The sequence below is a fragment of the Hesperophylax consimilis genome, chromosome 6, assembly GCF_061612785.1.
Source record: "Hesperophylax consimilis isolate HC1 chromosome 6, BYU_Hcon_1.0, whole genome shotgun sequence".
Classification (NCBI taxonomy): domain Eukaryota; kingdom Metazoa; phylum Arthropoda; class Insecta; order Trichoptera; family Limnephilidae; genus Hesperophylax; species Hesperophylax consimilis.
In genome coordinates this window covers 40,117,447-40,137,486 of record NC_142841.1, presented here as the reverse complement: position 1 = coordinate 40,137,486, position 20,040 = coordinate 40,117,447, and the positions used below count along the sequence as shown (strand labels likewise).

General features: G+C 35.1%; 1 protein-coding gene across 1 annotated transcript in view; it reads right to left on the bottom strand.

Annotated features, from left to right (window-relative positions):
* The window catches only part of LOC149423358 (fatty-acid amide hydrolase 2), a 48,835-nt gene that overhangs the window by 17,440 nt on the left and 11,355 nt on the right, over window positions 1-20,040 (bottom strand). The window contains exons 2-3 of the mRNA XM_089632681.1: window positions 9,786-9,969; window positions 6,202-6,421 (exon numbers count right to left, since the gene is read on the bottom strand). Coding sequence (XP_089488807.1) covers window positions 6,202-6,421; window positions 9,786-9,962 — 397 coding nt within the window. The 5' untranslated portion in view covers window positions 9,963-9,969. The remainder of the gene's footprint in view (window positions 1-6,201; window positions 6,422-9,785; window positions 9,970-20,040) is intronic.

Sequence of the window (20,040 nt, the reverse complement as noted above, 5' to 3'; positions counted from 1 at the left end):
CAATGTGGTCGGATTCAATTGTTTGAGTTGATTATTTATTCGTATGTTAAGTTTTGCGATCGTATTGGAGTATGATGTTGAGGTATTCTAAATGTCATTAGTCATTACGTTAAAATTATTTGTTAATAAAAAATGTAATTGCTAGGTCTGACCTTTGAGAGAAATGATTAATGTATTAGGTATCATTTGCACTGCCCTATCAGATATTTATAAAATAAATGGTATAATGTCTCTAAATAACATTATTAAGTATTTTTTAAGTGTAGATGTTATTTTTTTCATAATGACAGGGCACAATTCATTCACACAGGCGACCGTGAGCAAAATATCTATTTTCCTCGAACCCTTGTCAATTTTGGGGATGCTGTGTGGGGGGTCTTTTAAAATAAGGAAAAAGAGGAAATTCTGGAAAGAAGAAAACCGTAAGGAGTTTGTTAGGAATCTGGGGATAGTCAGTGTGTCCAGGAATGACGAACGTATGAATTCATTCCTTCCACTGCTTTACAAGGCGATGGGTCGAGATAGTTCTACTGGAGAGGTCGAAAGGTCTCCCTCGGCGGTGGGCAGACGTTAGGCGGCGCATCCGCCGCCAAGACCTAGACAAACCTCATCTCATGAACCCGGGCACCCCTGCCAAACGTAGCGAACCACTTGAAGTGACCCATGGCAGGTGTTGGTTATCCAAAAATGGTTCCCGGGGCGACGGTATCCATACACACCTTCCGAATTGATTGAATGTCTTAACTCATATAAGACACAATTGACGGTAGATAACAATGCAACACAATGTAATAAAAAATCACGAAATTCACGTAAATAATGTGCAATTATTTTTCAAAGTTGCAATAGAAACCTGGATCGTGACAGATCATATATACTTTTCGCAGAAATTTGTAATAAATTTAATGGCATCTGTTTTATGAATTCCATAAAATCATAAATTTTTTTAAGGCTTAAAAAAAGTTACAATAATCATTTCACATAATATGATACGATGTATACATAAAATATTATGTACCACGATAATAAAGCTAGGCTTGTGTGTTTGTGGGATGTATTATTGTGTTCGTTATTATTTTATTTATATGTCAAAGTATTCAGTTTATATTTTCAGACAATTTTTTTATAAGAAATTTAAAACCTTTAATGTTATTTACATTTCATACATATTTATATTACACCAAAATATTTATAGTTGATAATATATTAAGAATTCTAAAGAAACTTCTCCAACATAACGACGTGAGTTCTTATGAGCCAGTCAAGGTTGCAGTACACAATGAAATTGCAATATTAACTAATTTACTATGGTTGTGCAAAGTTGGCTATAAATTGTTAGATAATAAATCATAAATTCGCTTCGTATTAATGAAATGCTCGCGACACGTTCGCGATAAGCGAAAACGTAAGTTTACAACGTTTTCGTAACAGTATTGTGCCCAAATGAACATAGACAATTTCAACTTTTTTTATGTGACACCTCGCAAGAGCGCTCCTGTTTGTACAGTGTAAAGACAGGGGAACTATGTCGCTGGCAGGGGGTATACGGAGGAATTCATCAATGCGGGTCTTGAAGAGTCCAGGATTATATGAAGGAGGAAAAACAGATGCCGATAGCCTGTTCCACAAACGAGCCGACTTACACAAAAACGAATCGAAGAAATGACACGTTCTCAAGAAGCCATCTTCACTGTGAACGATCTTCCGCTTGTATCCGTAAAGTTTCACGCACATGCACCGGTGTACCAGGGATCAATGCTGCTAGCTCCTTAGAGCAGGCTCCATTAAAACACCTGTAGAACAGACTAAGCATGCCCACATTGCGTCTGTTCATAAGATATGGCGTTCAGGCTGTTAACAGACGGACCGCCGGATCTGTTGCACAGAATCAAGCAGGATTTTTCTACTCAAAATGCTCAAACTTGGCTTCTATCAACAATCGCCTCCTATTTGAAATCCAGAAGGCAATATGCATATCAACATAAATGGACATAAATCCAAAAGTTCCCTGTATTGTAAGGTATTCCTTAGGAATTAAACCTTGGTCTTTTGTTGTTCCTCATACTCAGAGATGTGCTTTATTTCAAATAAATCCATTTCAAATGGAAATGCAAAATGGGTATTTTCCATTTTGCATTTTAAATGCTTTTCTAAAAACCATTTCGCATTTTGCATTTTAAATGCTTTTCTCAATGCATTTTCCATTTTAAATGCTTTTTTGCAACATTCTTCCTAGTATCTCCACTCATCTTTTTTTCATAAGCCCCAAATATCAGTCGGTCCTCAACCTCGCTATGAGAGATAATTTACATTTGTCAAGTTGCTCCCTGGTAGGAGCCCTGGCAATTGAGTGATACCATTACAAAAAATACTGAACATGGAGCCATGACGCTGTAATATTAAATGTTACATAGCAATTTCTATGTTTTTACGTTGGCAACATTAGTCCCGCGCAAATTTGTTCTACATTGATGTCCATTATTAAATGACAAAATTGTTTAAATATTCTATAATTATTTTAATTGTTTGACCTGTAAAACCATTTTGCATTTTCAATGCATTTTGAAAATAGGTATTTTGCATTTTGCATTTGAAATGCTTTTCTAAAAACCATTTTGCATTTTGCATTTTCAAATGGAAAAGTTTTGACCCATTTCCATTTTGCATTTCAAATGGTTTTGGTTACCCATTTTGCACATCTCTGCTCATACTTATAAACGACATCCAGGTCTGTGTAAAATATGGCAAATGCCTCCTATTTGCGGATGACTTCAAACTTTTGATGGAAATAATCTCTTACCAATACTGCTTACAAATGCGATCTGACAGAATGGCCAGAAGTAAAAAATATGCCAATAATAAGTTGATGTCGAGTTGAAATTGTGTCAATAACGTTAAAGATCTCGGTATCGTCTTTGATCACAAAATGACTCTCGGACTACATATTATGGCTCACTCCGGTTTGCTACAAACTCATGGGGTTTATCATCGTAACACTTAAACAGTTTAATGATCCAGATGCAATGATAGCCATTTTTGATGGCTTTATAAGAAATAAGCTGGATTAGGCTAGTGTTGTGTGGACCCAGCACCAAACTATAGATATAAATATGCTGGAACAAATCAAGAAAAAAATTCTCAGGTACGTTCATTTGCGGACGCATGAAATTTATCCTAAGTTCATGCCCCATATAGACTTACTTGAGGCAACAAATGGATTTAGCCTAGAAACCAGATGTTGTGCAAATGTCGCAATACTTAGTTTTAATATAATTCAAACCTCTATTAAAAGCCCATTCCTCTTGAAATGCTATGGCTTATATACCTACTTGTAACAAAACTTTAGCCATTGTCGTCGCCATGACTTGTTAAAGATACCACACTGCAGAACAGGCATTCTTACACAATCTAGCATGACTCGAGGTATGGTACTTGTTGTGTTCCCACAAACAGTTCTCCAACTTGTCGTGGAAGGAGATTTTAAATGATAGGTTCTTTGTGTTAAGTCATGGTTTTTTTAATACTTCGCGTATTACAATGGTGACTCGATAGTCGACCTAACTAAAAGCTGGCTAAATAGGATCCGAAAACGCCAAGTTTATCTGGGAGCATTCTAACTGGTCCTGGCAACTACTGGCTACTAGCTGCCATCTTGCGGACTTCCAAGCAAGCTCTATGCACTGCCCTCTATGAGTGCATCTGTGAAGCTCTTACTTCCCAACAGCACTGTTGAAAGAAATTTTTGAAACAGTAGATGTATTTAACTAATCTTCAAATAGCTTAAGACTTTTTGTATAATTATCTTTCAGATCTAAAGCAAATGACATGTTTAGGACGGGTTAATTCACATAATTTGAAAAATTCATCAAATTTCAAGGTTGATTTTCAAGTTCTGTGAAGGTTCTAATCCCCGTGGCTAGTTACCTCATTCCTCTCACCCTCCGAATATTATTCCAATCTTCGTGAAGCTTGCCCCAGTAAATGCCAGGCAATATAATACACTCATGAGCCAGGGACGTACTAATTCAAATGTTTATTGTTTCATTAAATATACGTGTATTAAAATGATATTATGATTTACGGATAAGGATTGTAAGGCATAACAATATATGGCTATGTGATGATATCAAATAATGTAACAATGTAAATTGTAATCATGTCATTTGTTTTAGAAAAGCCCTTAGAAAAGATGAGTTCATTCTTCTCGAGTAATGAAATTGAAATAGTTTTTTTCCGAAAACGGTGGCAATCTCTCGAAAGAAAATATAACATTACAACCATTGTGTAATAAAACAGAATGTCATAATAATGCTTAAGACTTATGGCATATATTTTTTTTAAATGTTATGTTTTTAATCAATCATTATTTAAAAATAAAAAATATCTTTGCCATCTGTAAAGTTATATTTGTATTTAATGGTGACTGACCGATGTTTTGATTTCGGCTGAAAATCTACTTTTGGTCGGTCACTAAGCAAAATCGACACATAAATTTTCTAGTAAAACCTCCTAGATCATAAGGCCGGGACAATGAATTAAATCAGCCTACTAACTCGTATGGGAACTTCCAAAAAAATTATTTTAAAATTTTTTTGAATTAACAGAATTATTATTAAATCTTTTAGTAAATAAGAATAAATTGAATAAAAAAGTTAAAACGAATATTTTTTCAGAATCTCATACAAGTTAGGAGGCTGCTTTGAATGAGTGTTCCGGCCTTGTAATCTAGGAGGTATTGCGTGAAGCCGCCAATTCAATGATTCCAACCAAACAGGACGGGCGTTTTGATGTAATGGTGTTTTCTTCGTTGTTAACTTAAGATTTAATAATGGCATATTTATATAAATAATTATTTGTAATTGTAAAGCACGTGTTGATCCATATAAATACATATATTTTGAAAGCAATATAAGAGTTCCTTATTTGGTAGCTTGGACATTATGGATATGATGTGGACAAAATTTCAGAGTTTATTGATAATACCTAAGAACTATTCTATAAGTTAAACATGAATAGCTTTATATTTTCAAGTAGAATTAAATTAGCTGTTAGTGAAAAAGGTTAATAATTTTAACAACTTAGGATGAATGCTTTCAAAAAGTTTTGTGGTATGTTTGAAATAAACAAAAATCTTATGGATTATAAATTAAGAACTATTTTCATAAGATAATAATAAAACATCTACTTTGCTTTAAAACTGGCAATATTATTTTCTACTACGTTGTTGTCCTACTAGCACCTGTAGTCCCCTGGGGATCATCTGTGGCTAGAATCTTCAGGTCTATTAAATATTTTGGCGATTTTATAAAACTCTTTTAGTTTATCAAAAGGCTTTCAGGTTAATATTAAATAAAATGATTAAATATTACATTTTGAGATTTTACCCAATAAATTATTGCACTATAACTTTTAAATATTCATCTTAGACTTGTAACAAATTCAATAGATGTCGAATTTCAAACAATAAAAAATTGGATCTTGCAATCACGTACAAATAATACGCGTTAAGAAAATGAAGATGTTGTTGTTAGTTCTTTATGATACAGTTAGAAATGTCCGAAGTTGATACTATCAAATTAGCTCAGTGGTATAGCAAAGCCCCAGAAAAGCTGAGGTCCTGGGTTTTAGATGCGACCGAATCTTTTAGTGATTTTTAGTGACATGTCTTTCGTTTGAGAGTTGTCAATATTATATAAATCTTTTAGGATTATTGGAAAAAAGATAATTATGAAAAGTCGTATCACTTCGAACGACTAAAAGATAACTATTTTTTTAATTTCCTCAATTTGGGAGGCGGACATGGGTACCGCCGCCCCGGTAACCATTCATTGGACAACCGACACCTCTGCCGTAGGTCACCCCAAGTCGTTCGCTACGTTTGGTGTTTTAGCATGGGTGCCCAGGAGACTGGTTGAGGGAGCTCTTTTTACCTCCCTAGCAGGACTTTCTCAATGAGAGGGATGAATTCAAAGACCCGTCACTCCTGGATATACTGACCCCCAGATTCCCACCCAACCCTCATACCTTTTCTTCCCAGATCTTCCTCTCCTTCCTTTCGAAGGAGAGGAGGAGGAAAGATGACAAAGGACCTTAGGGAAATTGTTTTTCCCTGGGCCTCCTGTGTGGAGCCAATGTAAAAAAAGAATACCAAGCGACTACTATCGAAGTTTATATAAAATAACATATTCGTATCCGTCTCACCAGCAACAGCAATACTCTCTTTCACGGTTAGAGGAACTCCCATCAGAGGATATTGCTTCTCTAGCTCTTCCACAGTGTGTTGTTCTGAAGCCAGGAGAATGTCCATTTGCCTGGCTTCTGCCATGGCCTGCTCAAACCTTTCCTCGACGATGGCGTTGAGAATTGGATTAACTTCTTTGCATCTGCTAATGAAGGCTTTGATGACATCTTCGGCTTTGACCTGAAACAAATAAATGGATTTAATAAAACAAATATCTACAATAAATAATTCGTAAGCCAATGACGATGACAACTTAAGTAATATTATTTAAAACTAAATCGTTATTCTGGCTGAAAACTTTTATCATTCAATAATATGGATTTTTTCGAGAACTTAATAAATTGTTATTTAATTTTGTATTTTTAAATTCCACTTATAATTCTGGTTTTAGCATAATTTCTGTTTTGTAGGAATTATGTTTTGTAAGTCTACACTATAGGTAGTTATTATTGCGTTTGTCAAAAACTCTATATAAAAATAATTGGACCGTTTTGTAGTTAGTTTTTCATTTTTCTTGGTTGGTTGGCAGAAGTCATTTTCAAATTTGGTTTTGAGTTCAGAGGACTGCAATGGTGATAATTGCGAAATTCACGGTTATGTATATGCATCAATAATGTTGAAAAATTCTATACAAGTATAAAAGTGTAAAGTTTTATTTAATTAATTTTATTCAACCATGTCATAAAACTTAACAGAAATTTTTAAGCTGTTAAATATAACTATAAACTATAAGTTGACACTATGTTTAGTTTGAACTTTGAACGGGTTCTCCGAGAAACTATATGAGGCTGTTCAGTTTGAACTTTGAAGATTGAACGTGTTCTCCGAGACACTATGTTTAGTTTGAACTTTGAACGGGTTCTCCGAGAAACTATATGAGGCTGTTTAATTTGAACTTTGAAGTTCAAACGGGTTCTCCGAGACACGATATGGATAAAAAGAAGAAAAACTCCTTAAATGAGTAATTACGTATTTGCAGGTATACAAAATCAATTGAGAGCTCTGATTAGATACTGCTTTAGGGACAAGAGAAGAAATCAAGATGTCTAATGATTTGTAATAGATTAGATCCAATATTTAACATTAAACATGGACACCAGAAGAACATTGCACGGGAAAATATAAATTTACAAGTTTTCAGCCAGAAAACAAATAAAAATCATGGTGCTATAATTAGTGGTAAACTCGGTAAGAAACAAATAAAGAAAACAATGTCCCATTTAGTAACTCTGTTCGTGAAATTGTCTAATTGAATTTTGACTACCTCGTTTGTTAGAAAGTAAGGTGCATTGAATTATGGTCGATTGACTCTGAACTTTGAAGCATTGTTATGATACCAGTTGCGGCACGTAACATTGAATTTGATTCAACGAGGAAGACATAATAACTTGCTGAAAGCAGTCGGCACGCAATTTTGATGTAAAACGTGTATGATGTTTATTGAAAAAACATTTCATCATTGTCTTATTTTATATGGATGTTATATGTTATGATTCAAGAGAATCGGTGACTCGGTGAATGAAAACAGACCTTTGTTATTTCAAAGGTTTAGAGGAAACAATAAAAATAAATATTTTTTAGAGGTTTTCTTTTGCAAACAATATAAATACAATACACATTCACAAGTTTTGCCTGATTCTGATAATAATTCTTATACGTTTCGGATCTCTGTCTTACCGGGACAACGTCTTTATTCACTCGACCATTGGGACCTAATTATTCAATACACAGAGTTCAGAAGAATTGGTTTGTAACCTAGATAGTATATCGGATAAGCATATCCAATTTTTATTAATATGGAATACCTTGCTGAGAGTATAAATGATTATAAATTTTTTATTGGAACACCGTTATACCAAAAAAGGTAATTTATCATTGAATACGAAGAAAATACTAAGAAATCTAAATGAAACATGAAAAAGAAAAGACACAGAAAATAAAAAGAAAACCGTCGTTGTCCCGGTAAGACATAGTACCTTGGTTCGGTTCCCAGTTGAGAGCGTTATCTTTTTATGTTCCATCTGAAACAATGGCAATTTCGACTGTCCCGAAGAACAATACCGGAAGAGCAAACTGGAATCTTTAGGTACATCAAACAATGGCATATAATGTCGACTGTCCGGAAGAACAATACCGGAAAAGCAAACTCGAATCTTCAGGTACATCAAACAATGGCATAGAATGTTAACTGTCCGGAAGAACAATACCGGGAGCAAACTGGAATCTTTAGGTACATCAAACAATGGCAAATAATGTCGAATGTCCCTAAGAACAATACCGGAAGGGCAAACTGGCATATTTAGGTGCATCAAGTAGCCATAATAATTTTACCAATTAAAAATATCAAAACATCGCCATATTTCTTGGCCTAAAAATAATAAAAATTTAAATGCGAAACATTAAACATCTCTAATGCAAAATGACCAGTTCGTACTTACTTCCGACACTATTCGTGTGCACGGTTGATTTAATTATCTTTATTGATTGATGTTTCTTTTTAGTATCTAATAATGTAGTTAAAGTTAGTCTACATACTTATTTGATGGGTTTCTCTGTTATGTTAACTCTGTACTAAATTAGTTTAATTAATATTATCTTTCTAACTGGTTATATCTAACAGGGCCGGCCCTGAACCGAACGGCGACTGGCGCAAGTTACATTTTGGTGCCCCTTTTCAAAACCAGTAGACGCTTAGGAGTGAAACCAGGAGATGGCTGTAATCGATAATATTTAGATGACTTGTGTTTTAGTGTAGCGAATTTTTTTATGAAAAATAATCTCAAGGGCTATGTGGTAGGTGAGGTATTATATGTGATAGGACTGCTCCAATTACGCCCGTATAGGGCCGGCCCTGATATCGAAACAACTTACAGCTGGATTATGTAAGGTTAGGTGACGTTATGATACTCGTAACGTTAATAATGATAGGTTAGGTGAGTTCTAGTTTTTTAGGTTAGCTATGTGTTCTAGCTTCATGGTGCTTATAAGAATGACTCCTATAGGTTATATAATGAGCTATGATTAATTTTGATTAAGTTAATTTGTACCGAATTCACGTGCGAAAATTTTGTAGGCAAAGATCAAAAGTGATTAAGATTTTTGTTTTAAGCTTCGTGGAGCTCGTGAAGTGAGTATTACAAAACTGAATAACCTAGTCCATATGCCACATGATGATATGAACACCGCATATACTCGCATTAATAATATAGTGGCATGAAAATGATAAGCATATAAAACATAATGCTGAGATGTTGGTTAAAGAAGGAGTAGTAGGAGCTTATAATTATGGTAGTAGGAGTTTTTCGAAAGATATCCAAAATAGATATCCATCCTTCCCCACCATCCGCTTTCCTATCCCTTTACCTTCTCCACTACCTTCAGCCTCACCACATACCCCATTTGGGGATGCCATAGTCTCACTGGCTCCAGATGTTTGGGAGCAGTTGGAACTCTTGTGTGGTATTCACTTAAAAAAGGTCCTTCAGTAAGTATTTCCCCATTTCGTGGCTCCAAATTGTAGTATTTTTATAAATATATAACTTACCTCTTTGTTCCTTATCATGTGGGCCAGCTTGGTGGCACTCGTCAGCAGCAGCGGGTTGGATATACGCGGCAGTTTCTTGGACTTGCCTATGTTTATCAGCCATATGAAGGGAGCCAGGATGCACTGCAGGATGTACATGATACACTTCAGGAAGCCTTTTGAGAAAGCATTCATCATCTTGAAGCTGAAAGAAAGAAAATGAAGTCAATCAAATGTAAGTAACCAACACAGGAAGCTGAAAATGTTGCTTGCGTTGTGATCGAGGATTTAGCCAGCCGAGGAATTGAACACACTACTCTTGGGTGGGATATCAATTCAGCCACCGACCGGTCAGCACCGGTCAGCAGATAATAACGGTGAATATGTAATTGTTCAAACCCTTCATTTTGAGCCATTGGTACCAACACGGAAACAAACTAATATTTTTTTCTTACACTAGCTCCATACGGGAGGCCCTGACCAAAATAATTTCCCTCAGGGCCTATGTCATCTTTGAGGATGGTATGTGGATGGTTTTATTAAGGAAAGGAAGATCTGGGAAAGAAAAAGGTATGAGGGGTGGGTTGCAAATTTGGGGTCAATGTGTCCAGAATTGACGAATAAATCTATCCCGTGGTTCAAGGCGATGGGCTAAGAGAGAAACGAGCTGAATAGGTCAAAAGATCTCCCTTAACCAGCCAAGACCCAGACATACCTCACCCCATGAACCCGAGCACCCCTGCTGAGTCATCAAACGTAGCGGACTACTTGGAGTAACCTATGGCAGGGGTGTTGGTTAATGAATAAATGGTTCCCGGGGTGGGATACCCATACCCACCTCCCAAATAAAATTTGTTGCTCATTTGTTAAGAATACCTTCAAATTATTCGTCATCCGGTTAAAAACAGGATTGCAGGCCAAATGAATGAATTAAAATGTTTACTGTAACACTTTTAACAAAAGAGCAATGTAATGTATAGGTGTGAATCATTATATTTTTGCATTTTGTCAACATATATTATCAAGGCAAAAGCAGGTGCAAGAACACGTGTTCCGATATGTTACGATTTTATTAAAATTTCATTTGAAACGGTCTGAAATTCCCTTTTTAACCGGATTAATAATAATTTGAAGACATTTTTAATAAATCAGCAATCCTTATTATTATCCGTGTAATATCTTATAGATGCTCACATAATATTTATTTTATTGCTAATTTTGGTATTCTACGTCTTTTTTCCATAACATCTAGATTTGGCAGCGCCAATATACAGGGTGTCCTGGGGTAAAATGCGCTAACTTCGGGAGATGATTCTACACGATTTTAGAAGTACAAAAGATAAGTAATTTTTTTATTAGTAGTAATTTCTAAATTCTAACTAATTATTTTACCAACACGTAGAATCATCTCCCGAAGTTAGCACACTTTACCCCCGGACACGCTGTAATTCTACCCGCTCCATAAATAAAAATGTTACTTAACTTGTATAAATATAACTTCAAGTCACATTGATAATACGTACATATTTAGTCCAATCGAGTATTCGCGTAACTTTGGGTATTCCACACAGAATTACGTCATATTCTAGAACAGGTAATTGTCAATTAGACCACACGGCTGACTGACGACTGACAAGGGAGGCTATGTCACGTGTAATATTTAGCGGGCTAATCCAGTGCGTAGGTACATTGCCCCAGTGCACGTAACGTAAACGTGGAGATACACGTGCGCCGAGAGTACCTTCCTAGTAAAAATACGCAGACTTGATTATCACGTAGATCAGACATTTTTATGTGAAATATCTATGTAATTTTCTGTGATATTAAAGATTTTTCAGCTACTGACAAAACATCATCACTCATTTGGAAATCTTTTGAAAAACTCCTACTACTTTCATTATAAGCGGATAATGTTGCTTGCCTACAAGGAGAACTACCTCCGCTACGCTACCTCCTTCTTTAACCGACAGCATTACAGTCTGCATCATCAGGGTAGATGTATAAAACTGCGGGACATGATGATGGACACTGTAATGCTATCTAAAAAGTTATGTTACCTAAATACATAGGTTACCGAAATACCTAGCTGCTGTCACAATAATAAATAAAAATTATAATATTTGTAGAACTCAATAAAACATATTTGATTTGCAAAAAGTTCACAATTCATGAGGATTAAAATATTACATAATACTAGTGCAAATTATTTTATAATTGAATTGATAAAAGAGATTAATTTATTTATTTATCATTAATTGTGCAATTTTTTAAGATTAATTACCAATGTTACCCACACCGAGAAAAATTACTAATATTGAATAGGTATTGCAAATTTTTTTTAAATCTCTTAAAAGTATTCGTAATCCTGTCAAAAACAGGATTGCAAGCCTTTAACGAATTAATTGAGGTTTCCTAACAAACTTTCAGTAAAACACAAATGTGTTATCGGGATGTCGCAAGACGTGTCTAATATTTCCGCATTTCGTCGTTATATATTATCAAGACAAACGCAGGTGTTCCGATATATTACGAATTTACTGAAATTATATCAGAAAAAAAGGCCTGCAATCCCGTTTTCAACCTGATTAAAAAAATCAAGAATACTCATGTGCGATATTCGCGTAGGGTTTCGTAGGTATTCGTCACATGGGTTAGATTATAAGGGTTATAATCTAGGCAGGTATGTGCCTATGTTAATTAACGCTCTGTTCGCTGAACCAAAAAGATAGGTATTCGCAAATGTGACTTACGGAAGAGTTGGTTATGATGTTCGATGATATGGTTCTTTTGGTAGCGCTCGTATGGTGGAGGAATTCACAGGCACTCGTATAAGATTGAACTAATTATAACTCCGGCTAAAATTCGAATTAACACATCGGTTGTTTCCTCGATACGGTGTTTTATAGCCCAGCTACACTACTCGCGAAGTTGATCGAAGTTGACTGAATACGATAGTGTGGGCACGAACTTCATTTCGCTTCGGGCAACTTCGCTGCGCTTCGCCCGACTTCCGATTGTTGTCGGTAAATGCGCCCGAGTCAAAGGACTCGAAGCGTTACTCGCGAAGTTGCACGAGTGTGTGGGCACGCACTTCGAACTTCGGCTAACTTCGTCGAGGACTTCGTCGAAGCGTCGAAGCGAGTAGTGTAGCTGACGCTTTAACTGTCATTAGATGACGTTTTTGCTACGGCGCTGGCGCGGGAGGCTCGATTCAACTCAAAATAACATTGCGCAGATTCAAACCAGTAAAATTTGAATCCTAGCCTCCTTATTGGTTGGAGCAAAAAAAGCGTTCAGCGTCACGAAACAACTCATTTTTCTGCGTGTACCTTTCCAAGTGCGCCCAGCAATTGCATTTACTGAAAAACTGTCAAATTATTCATATTTTTAGTTTTTTGTAATGAGCAAGATTGACGATAAGTCATAAGCATCGTTATTAAATATTTATGAAAAAAATGATAATTTCTACCGATTTGTTATTACGTTATTAGTTATTACCGTCGATGAGGGTTACTTTAGCCTTAGCTAGTAACATTAATCCAAATCGGAAAAAAATATTTTAGTGCCCGCTATCCTAAACAATTTTTTTTTCATTTTATGACACTTCCTTCGTCCACTTTATAAAATTCCCTTCTTGAGTCATTAGTGCTCTATTAATAAACCAAATTGTTTCGGAGACCTATAAAAGCTCACATTTCCCTTTTGAATAATTAATTAGCAAGGTGTGAATTGCCAAGCGCGACAATACGCGATTCAACATTAACTATTTAGAAATAACAAATGTCAACGAATTCTAGTAAAAAGTTTCTTAAAACATACCGACAAAATATCGCACCAATCTAAAAAAAGTTTAGCAATTAAAATGTTTACACGGTTTGAGCAAAATGTTCACACATTTTCTATGAGCACAAGAAATTAACACATATGCTTTTTAGCAAACAACTTTGCAAACAATAATATACGTGACTTTACACTGAAGTATTTTGGATAAAACTTCTTATTGACACCATCAAAAATGTAATTTATTCAGAATGAAATGTTATAGAATGTTTAAAAATATATTTGAATTCTTATTCACAAAGTATGGCTTTTTAGCGCACTGTAAATCTCGCTATTTTGATTTTGTTTGGAATATTTTTGGTAGAGTAATAAATCACTTTAAACTTTAAACATCGCTTTGAAAATTATCACTTTATAACTTCACTTGAAATTTTTTCATTCTATAACGTTACGCAATAATATACATGTCTAACTTTTCACTTAACTTCACTCTGTAAAATTTCACTTTAAAACTTCATTTTGTAACTTTAAACTTCTCCTATACAAGCATCAGATATATCTTTACGTATTTTTAGCGACTCCTTAAAATTTTTACACAATATATGATAGTGGATGTATGTATTTCTTCATTAATCTCTTTCAGCCAGATTTTTATTCTTGATTTGTAATCATAAAAATTTTCTATTTATATCAAGGGAAAGATGTTGCGGAGTTTTCTGGCAAAATAAATATATTTTCTTTGTCCGAATGTGGTTTTATGACTTTAAATATTTTTTATGTCATTTTGATTTGATCTAGTTAGATGAATACGCGGTGTCGTAGAGGATTCAGTATTTTTGAATACTTTACATAGCATATTTTTAGCATATATTGTAAGTAAACTATGTAATATAATACAAATCAGTATTATTATTAAATAGAATTGAGTTATACAAATTAAATTTGATAGTAATAAATAAACAATATTATTATGTTGTAAGACTAGTTATTATTTTGTAATAATAAATATATATATTTTTTTTAAACATTACATCAGTTGCAAATTATTATTTTAAAGCCGATGGAATTATTCAAACTCTTAAAGCTTATGCTGTTTTAATCTTCTGAATCTGAAACAATATTGTGAACAGAGATCTTAGCCTGAAACCTGTAATGCGTCAAGTTTATTTATTTTCATAAGTCAATAATTATTATTCTTTGCACCGTCGGAATGAATGATAATATATATAGAATTTTTCATTTGAATAAAACTGAGACCAGCGTCACGACTAAAAAAACAGTCCTTTATGCTGTTTTTACATAACTAATTCGGTGATCGATGCGGTGAAGTAATTTCAAAATTTAAAAAACGTTCCGCGAACAACGCAATAAGTTACGCGGTTTACAAGAGCACGAATGGAAAAAAATTATGTTATAATAGTATGGTAAATAAATATTAATGAAAATCTTCGTCGGCTTTTTAACAATCCTCAACAAATACATAAATGCTACTCTTAACACAGATTATAGTTTTAAAGTCCCAATAGAATTTAAGATTGTGTGAAGGTTTTCATTTGAAAACTTTTTGTGATTCAATAATAATCATTTAATGACAATTATTATTCAGATTTATTTAGTTCACTCTTTTAAACAGGTTATTTTGGACTTATTATGTCATCGAAAAAAAATTAAGACGCTTTAGAGACAGCTCAATTTATGGTAAGCAGATGATGAAATCGGTTTTGAAAAAAGGTCTGGACTTTTAAGTTAAAAGAAAAAAAAACTTGATTCAACGTTTGTTATGGCGCAATGGTATCAGATCTGCCCACAATTGTTTTTGTGTCTACGTACAAGGGATACTATTCAACTAATTGTTAAATAACAATGAAGCGTGTATCTCAAAAATTAATGTCTCTGAGACCAATTCACAACACTACAAAAAATCGCGGAACGTACTAGGAGGTGATTTAGGTGATGACGTTCTGACAACAATAAATAAATAACGATGTAGGCAACTTTAAACAAGATATAAGATTTCGGACAGCATTACAGGCAAATGTATAAAGATTGATTTTTTTGATTTTATGGATCTTTCGTAATCCTCTAAATAGCTATGGCTTATAAAAATACCTTTTCATTTTGGACTGTGCGAAAAGATAAAATTATGTGCATAATATCTGTGTTCAAATTTCAATGTAATTATAGACGCAAAAAAAAAACAGAAATACCACTTTTCAATACGGACAATTATTACGACGGATTAAGAAAATGTTTTTCCATGGTTTTCAAACAAATTTAATATTTTGATCCGACCCTACCACTTAGCAAATAGTAAAAATCTAATAACCAGTATGATTAATTAATTCTTACTCAATGGAAAAAGTTGAGGTTGAGTTTGAGGTTTGAAAAATCTGAAAATATTAACCTTGCTCTTTCAGAAAATATAAAAAAGGAAGAAGTATATATATTTAGCAATGGCAGGCAGAAGATTGAAAAATAGGACATTATTAATTTGTTTTTGTATCTAAAAACCTTTCTTTTTTCCAAAGTCTTTTTTTGTGTCGAGATACTTTCAGTTTGGGGAGGCGCAGCATCTACACAAAAAATGAAATTTTGAAAAAATTTATGTTTTTGGCTACAACATCATTTATGTTGTATTTTTCAATCTTACTACTCTAGCTCACAGAAAAGTCACGCACCGCCACTGGTACAGGTGTTGTTAAATAAAATAATAATATTGTCTCATCTACGTATAATACATCAATGGTATCACAATACATTTTTAAGAACTTTGATTAAAGTAAAAACAAATATTTTAATGTTGCCTTTTTTAATGCGGGTTTCAGATATATATCGGAAAATTTCTCGTCTTTACAATTACACATATATGCAGAGGCAGATTTAGGGATCCTGACGTGGTAGGTCAATTGAATGTGCGATATTGTGAAAAATGCAAGAAAAATGAACACATATTATGTTGCTATAGTAAATTGGAAATAACTACACAATCCATGTACTTACGACAAATTATTTTTAAGAGATTACGTTTTAATGTATTTGTGCACAAAATTAAAGTAAATAAAATAAAAGTTTGAAAAGCCCGTCCGCAGTATTCAAAGATACTGGGTGCGAAGCAATTGAAACGCCAAGCATGTAAAATGAAAAACCAACATATTTTCATGTCACCATCACTTAACCTATAATATTTATCGTGCTATCTCCCTCACGGCCATGACCTAAGCAGCGGCCGCTACACTACTCGCTTCGGCGCTTCGACGAAGTCCTCGACGAAGTTAGCCGAAGTCCGAAGTGCGTGCCCACACACTCGTGCAACTTCGCGAGTAGCTCAGTCTCTCGGAGTCCGTGCACTAGGCAACATGGACGTTCAAGTGGCAAATAAAGGATGAAATTAGATTAAATGCTGTTGAAATGAGATCCCTGAGGCGTATAATAATAATAATAATAATAATTGGATAATTTGTAAAGCGCCGTTTTTGTGAAAAATCACCTCAAGGGCGTATGTGTGGTAAAACCATGTTTGATCGTGTGAGGAATGTGGAGATCCGCAAAGAGTGCAAGGCTGATGTAAGCGTAATGAGTAAGATTAAGAAAGGGACGCTTAGATGGTTTGGGCATGTAGAGCGAATGAGCGAAGATAGGAGTGTGACGGCCGGCATAGTCCAGTGGTAACGCATTGGACTACCATTCCGAAGGTCGCGGGTTCGAACCCGGCGTGCGCAAATAAATTTTATTTGATTAATTTGTGTTATTTCACAATTAATTAATTAAAATAATGTATAGTATATTTGCGGCACGTTCCAGAGTGGAAGATACTACCAGTATCGCCCTGGTGTAAGACCACCATTCAGAATTGAAACGTTGCTCCAAATGGCTTTAGCCGTGTTTAGTGACTAGATCTGAATAGCCAGGTACTTCCCCACCTTCCTCTTTCCCTTCCCCACTTACCTTCAGCCTCACAACATCCCCCAATTGGGGATGCCATAGTCTCACTGGCTCCAGACGGGAGCAGTTGGGACTCTTGTGAGGTATTCACTATAAAAAAAATATAAAAAAAGGAGGATATATGATGCAAATGTGAATGGTAGCAGAAGTCGGGGACGCCCGAGGAAGACATGGCACGATCAAGTGAATCAGATACTCGAGTCGGGCCATGTCAAGAGTCAGAATAATAGAAGAGTATGTATGAGACGATGTATGAATGTGAATGAGGCAAGGAGTGTGTGCCAAGACCGAGTTGTTTGGCGGTCCGTCCTCTCTGCCTACCCCTGCGGGAAAACGGCGTGATGGTTAGTTAGTTATCTTTATGGTCCCTTTCAATTGGGTCCCAAATAACCGCCTCGGATTGGAGTGTTTCTAGGAACAAAAAAATTAGGTCCTGTGACCACAGTGTAGAAGCCATATTTTATTACGTATAGTCACTATGACTCTGCGCACGCACAACCACCAAACACGACGTCTCGAAGCGAACTGAAGTGAACCGAGTAGTGTGGGCAGACACTTCGTGTTCGAACTTCGAGTCCTTTGACTCGGGCGCATTTACCGACAACAATCGGAAGTCGGGCCAAGCGAAGCGAAGATGCCCGAAGCGAAGCGAAGTTCGTGCCCACACTATCGTATTAGGTCAACTTCGATCAACTTCGCGAGTAGTGTAGCTGGGCTTTAGATTTCATCAGGACCTAAATTTTACTTCGACGAAAGACATAATGCCATCTCGTTTATTATATGGCGCGCATAGGGACAGAAGATGCCAAAGATGGGACATTCTTTAAATTGACCTAGCGAATTGTGTGGACTTGCGAATGAAAACTTCTATTAGAGACAACAGATATCACGGCTTTTCGCTCACGTTTCGCGGTACATTTTAAACAAATTAAGGATTAATTAAGACCAATTGTTTTGATGCACAAAATTTATTATAATTTTTGTCTTATAATTTTGGAACGTCAAACACCAATTGAGCTCAAGGAAGAACCGCCACTGCATATATGTAATAAAACTGTTTTACTAGCCACAAATAATGTATGACCCAGGATTATACCTAGTCTTCCTAGGCCAAAGTTCACGCGTGATACAACATAATCATTTTTTAGACTTATTATTAAAGATTTTACAAATAATGATGTGCCAAAGTGCAAAGATTGCCATCATACATATTATTAGTTAACCTGTCCGGTGGTATGACCGTACAGGTACGGTGAGAAAAAAAATCCTCGTAAGGAGTATGACCGTACCCGTACGGTTGCGCCTAAAATTAATTAACTATTGAATTTCTTCCGGAAAACCGATAGTTACTGCTATCTAGGGACAATTTGTCATAACTTGCAAAAGTTTTTATCGATTTAGGTACATTACCAACGGAGTTATTCACAATTAAAATATTCCGTGACGTCACCGTCTGGCAGTTGGTGGTAAACAACATTTGTATTGCGAGCGACGTCTTTTGTGAAGTGAAATTTGTGGTTTTTGTTTGTTTTTACACTGAATAACCTAATCATCTTGCATTAAAAATTACCTCACGTGTTTGAATGTGAATATTTATTACATATATTGTACCGACAGTGTTTGTTTTCAGTTTGAATACAGTTTTTGACAGTTTGAACAAAATTCAATAGTGAATCTTAGGACGGGTTGTTTCGCAGAATTTGAACAATTCTTCAAATTTCAAAGTTAATTTTCAAGTTCTGTGAAAGATATTTTTAAGTTCTGTTTTTATTTCAGTTCTGGCAAGCAACTAGCCTATAATGATATAATAACAGAATTTGAATAGGACTTTCACAGAACCCGTAAATGAACGTTGAAATTTGATGAATTGTTCAAATTCTCCGAAACAACCCGTCCTTAGTGTTATGAACTATTTGAAATATTATTCGTTATACTGTATACACACTATGAGCGGGAATGGTATTTTTCCTCGCGGCCGACTGGTGCTTATCGGCGGGACGGGAAAAAATATCCTTTACGCCGGCTCCACTTCAAAGGCGAGGAAGGTAAAGTTACCCCATTATTTCCCGTGACTATTTAATCTAAACGCTTGAAGACATTACAAACTACACACACATGTAACAAAAAAAAGATAAGCCGTTGTTTCTTTTATGTACACACATACTTTTGCGCAGCTCAATGAGAGATTGCGCGTAATAATTAGGCAATTTTATCGTGTTAAATTTCAAAGATTGTTTGTTAGTTGAACTGGGAATATGAGTACCTATTATATTTTTATGGCGTCTTATAAATTCATTGGACCTTTACTTTTATGAGATAATCCCGAGGATGTTATGACAATAATCATTTCCTGAATGAGAGATAACACAAAAATTGTTTAGCAATTGGATGTATTCCCGGTACTCGTTACTTGTGAAGATAGAGTGGCGCTAATATACACGTGCTTTAGTTATGATATACAGAGTTACAAAACAGACGTGTTTTTAGTGGAATTTATTTAATTGATATTTTCTTTTACCCTTCAAAAATTTCTTCAGATACTAACGATAGGGAT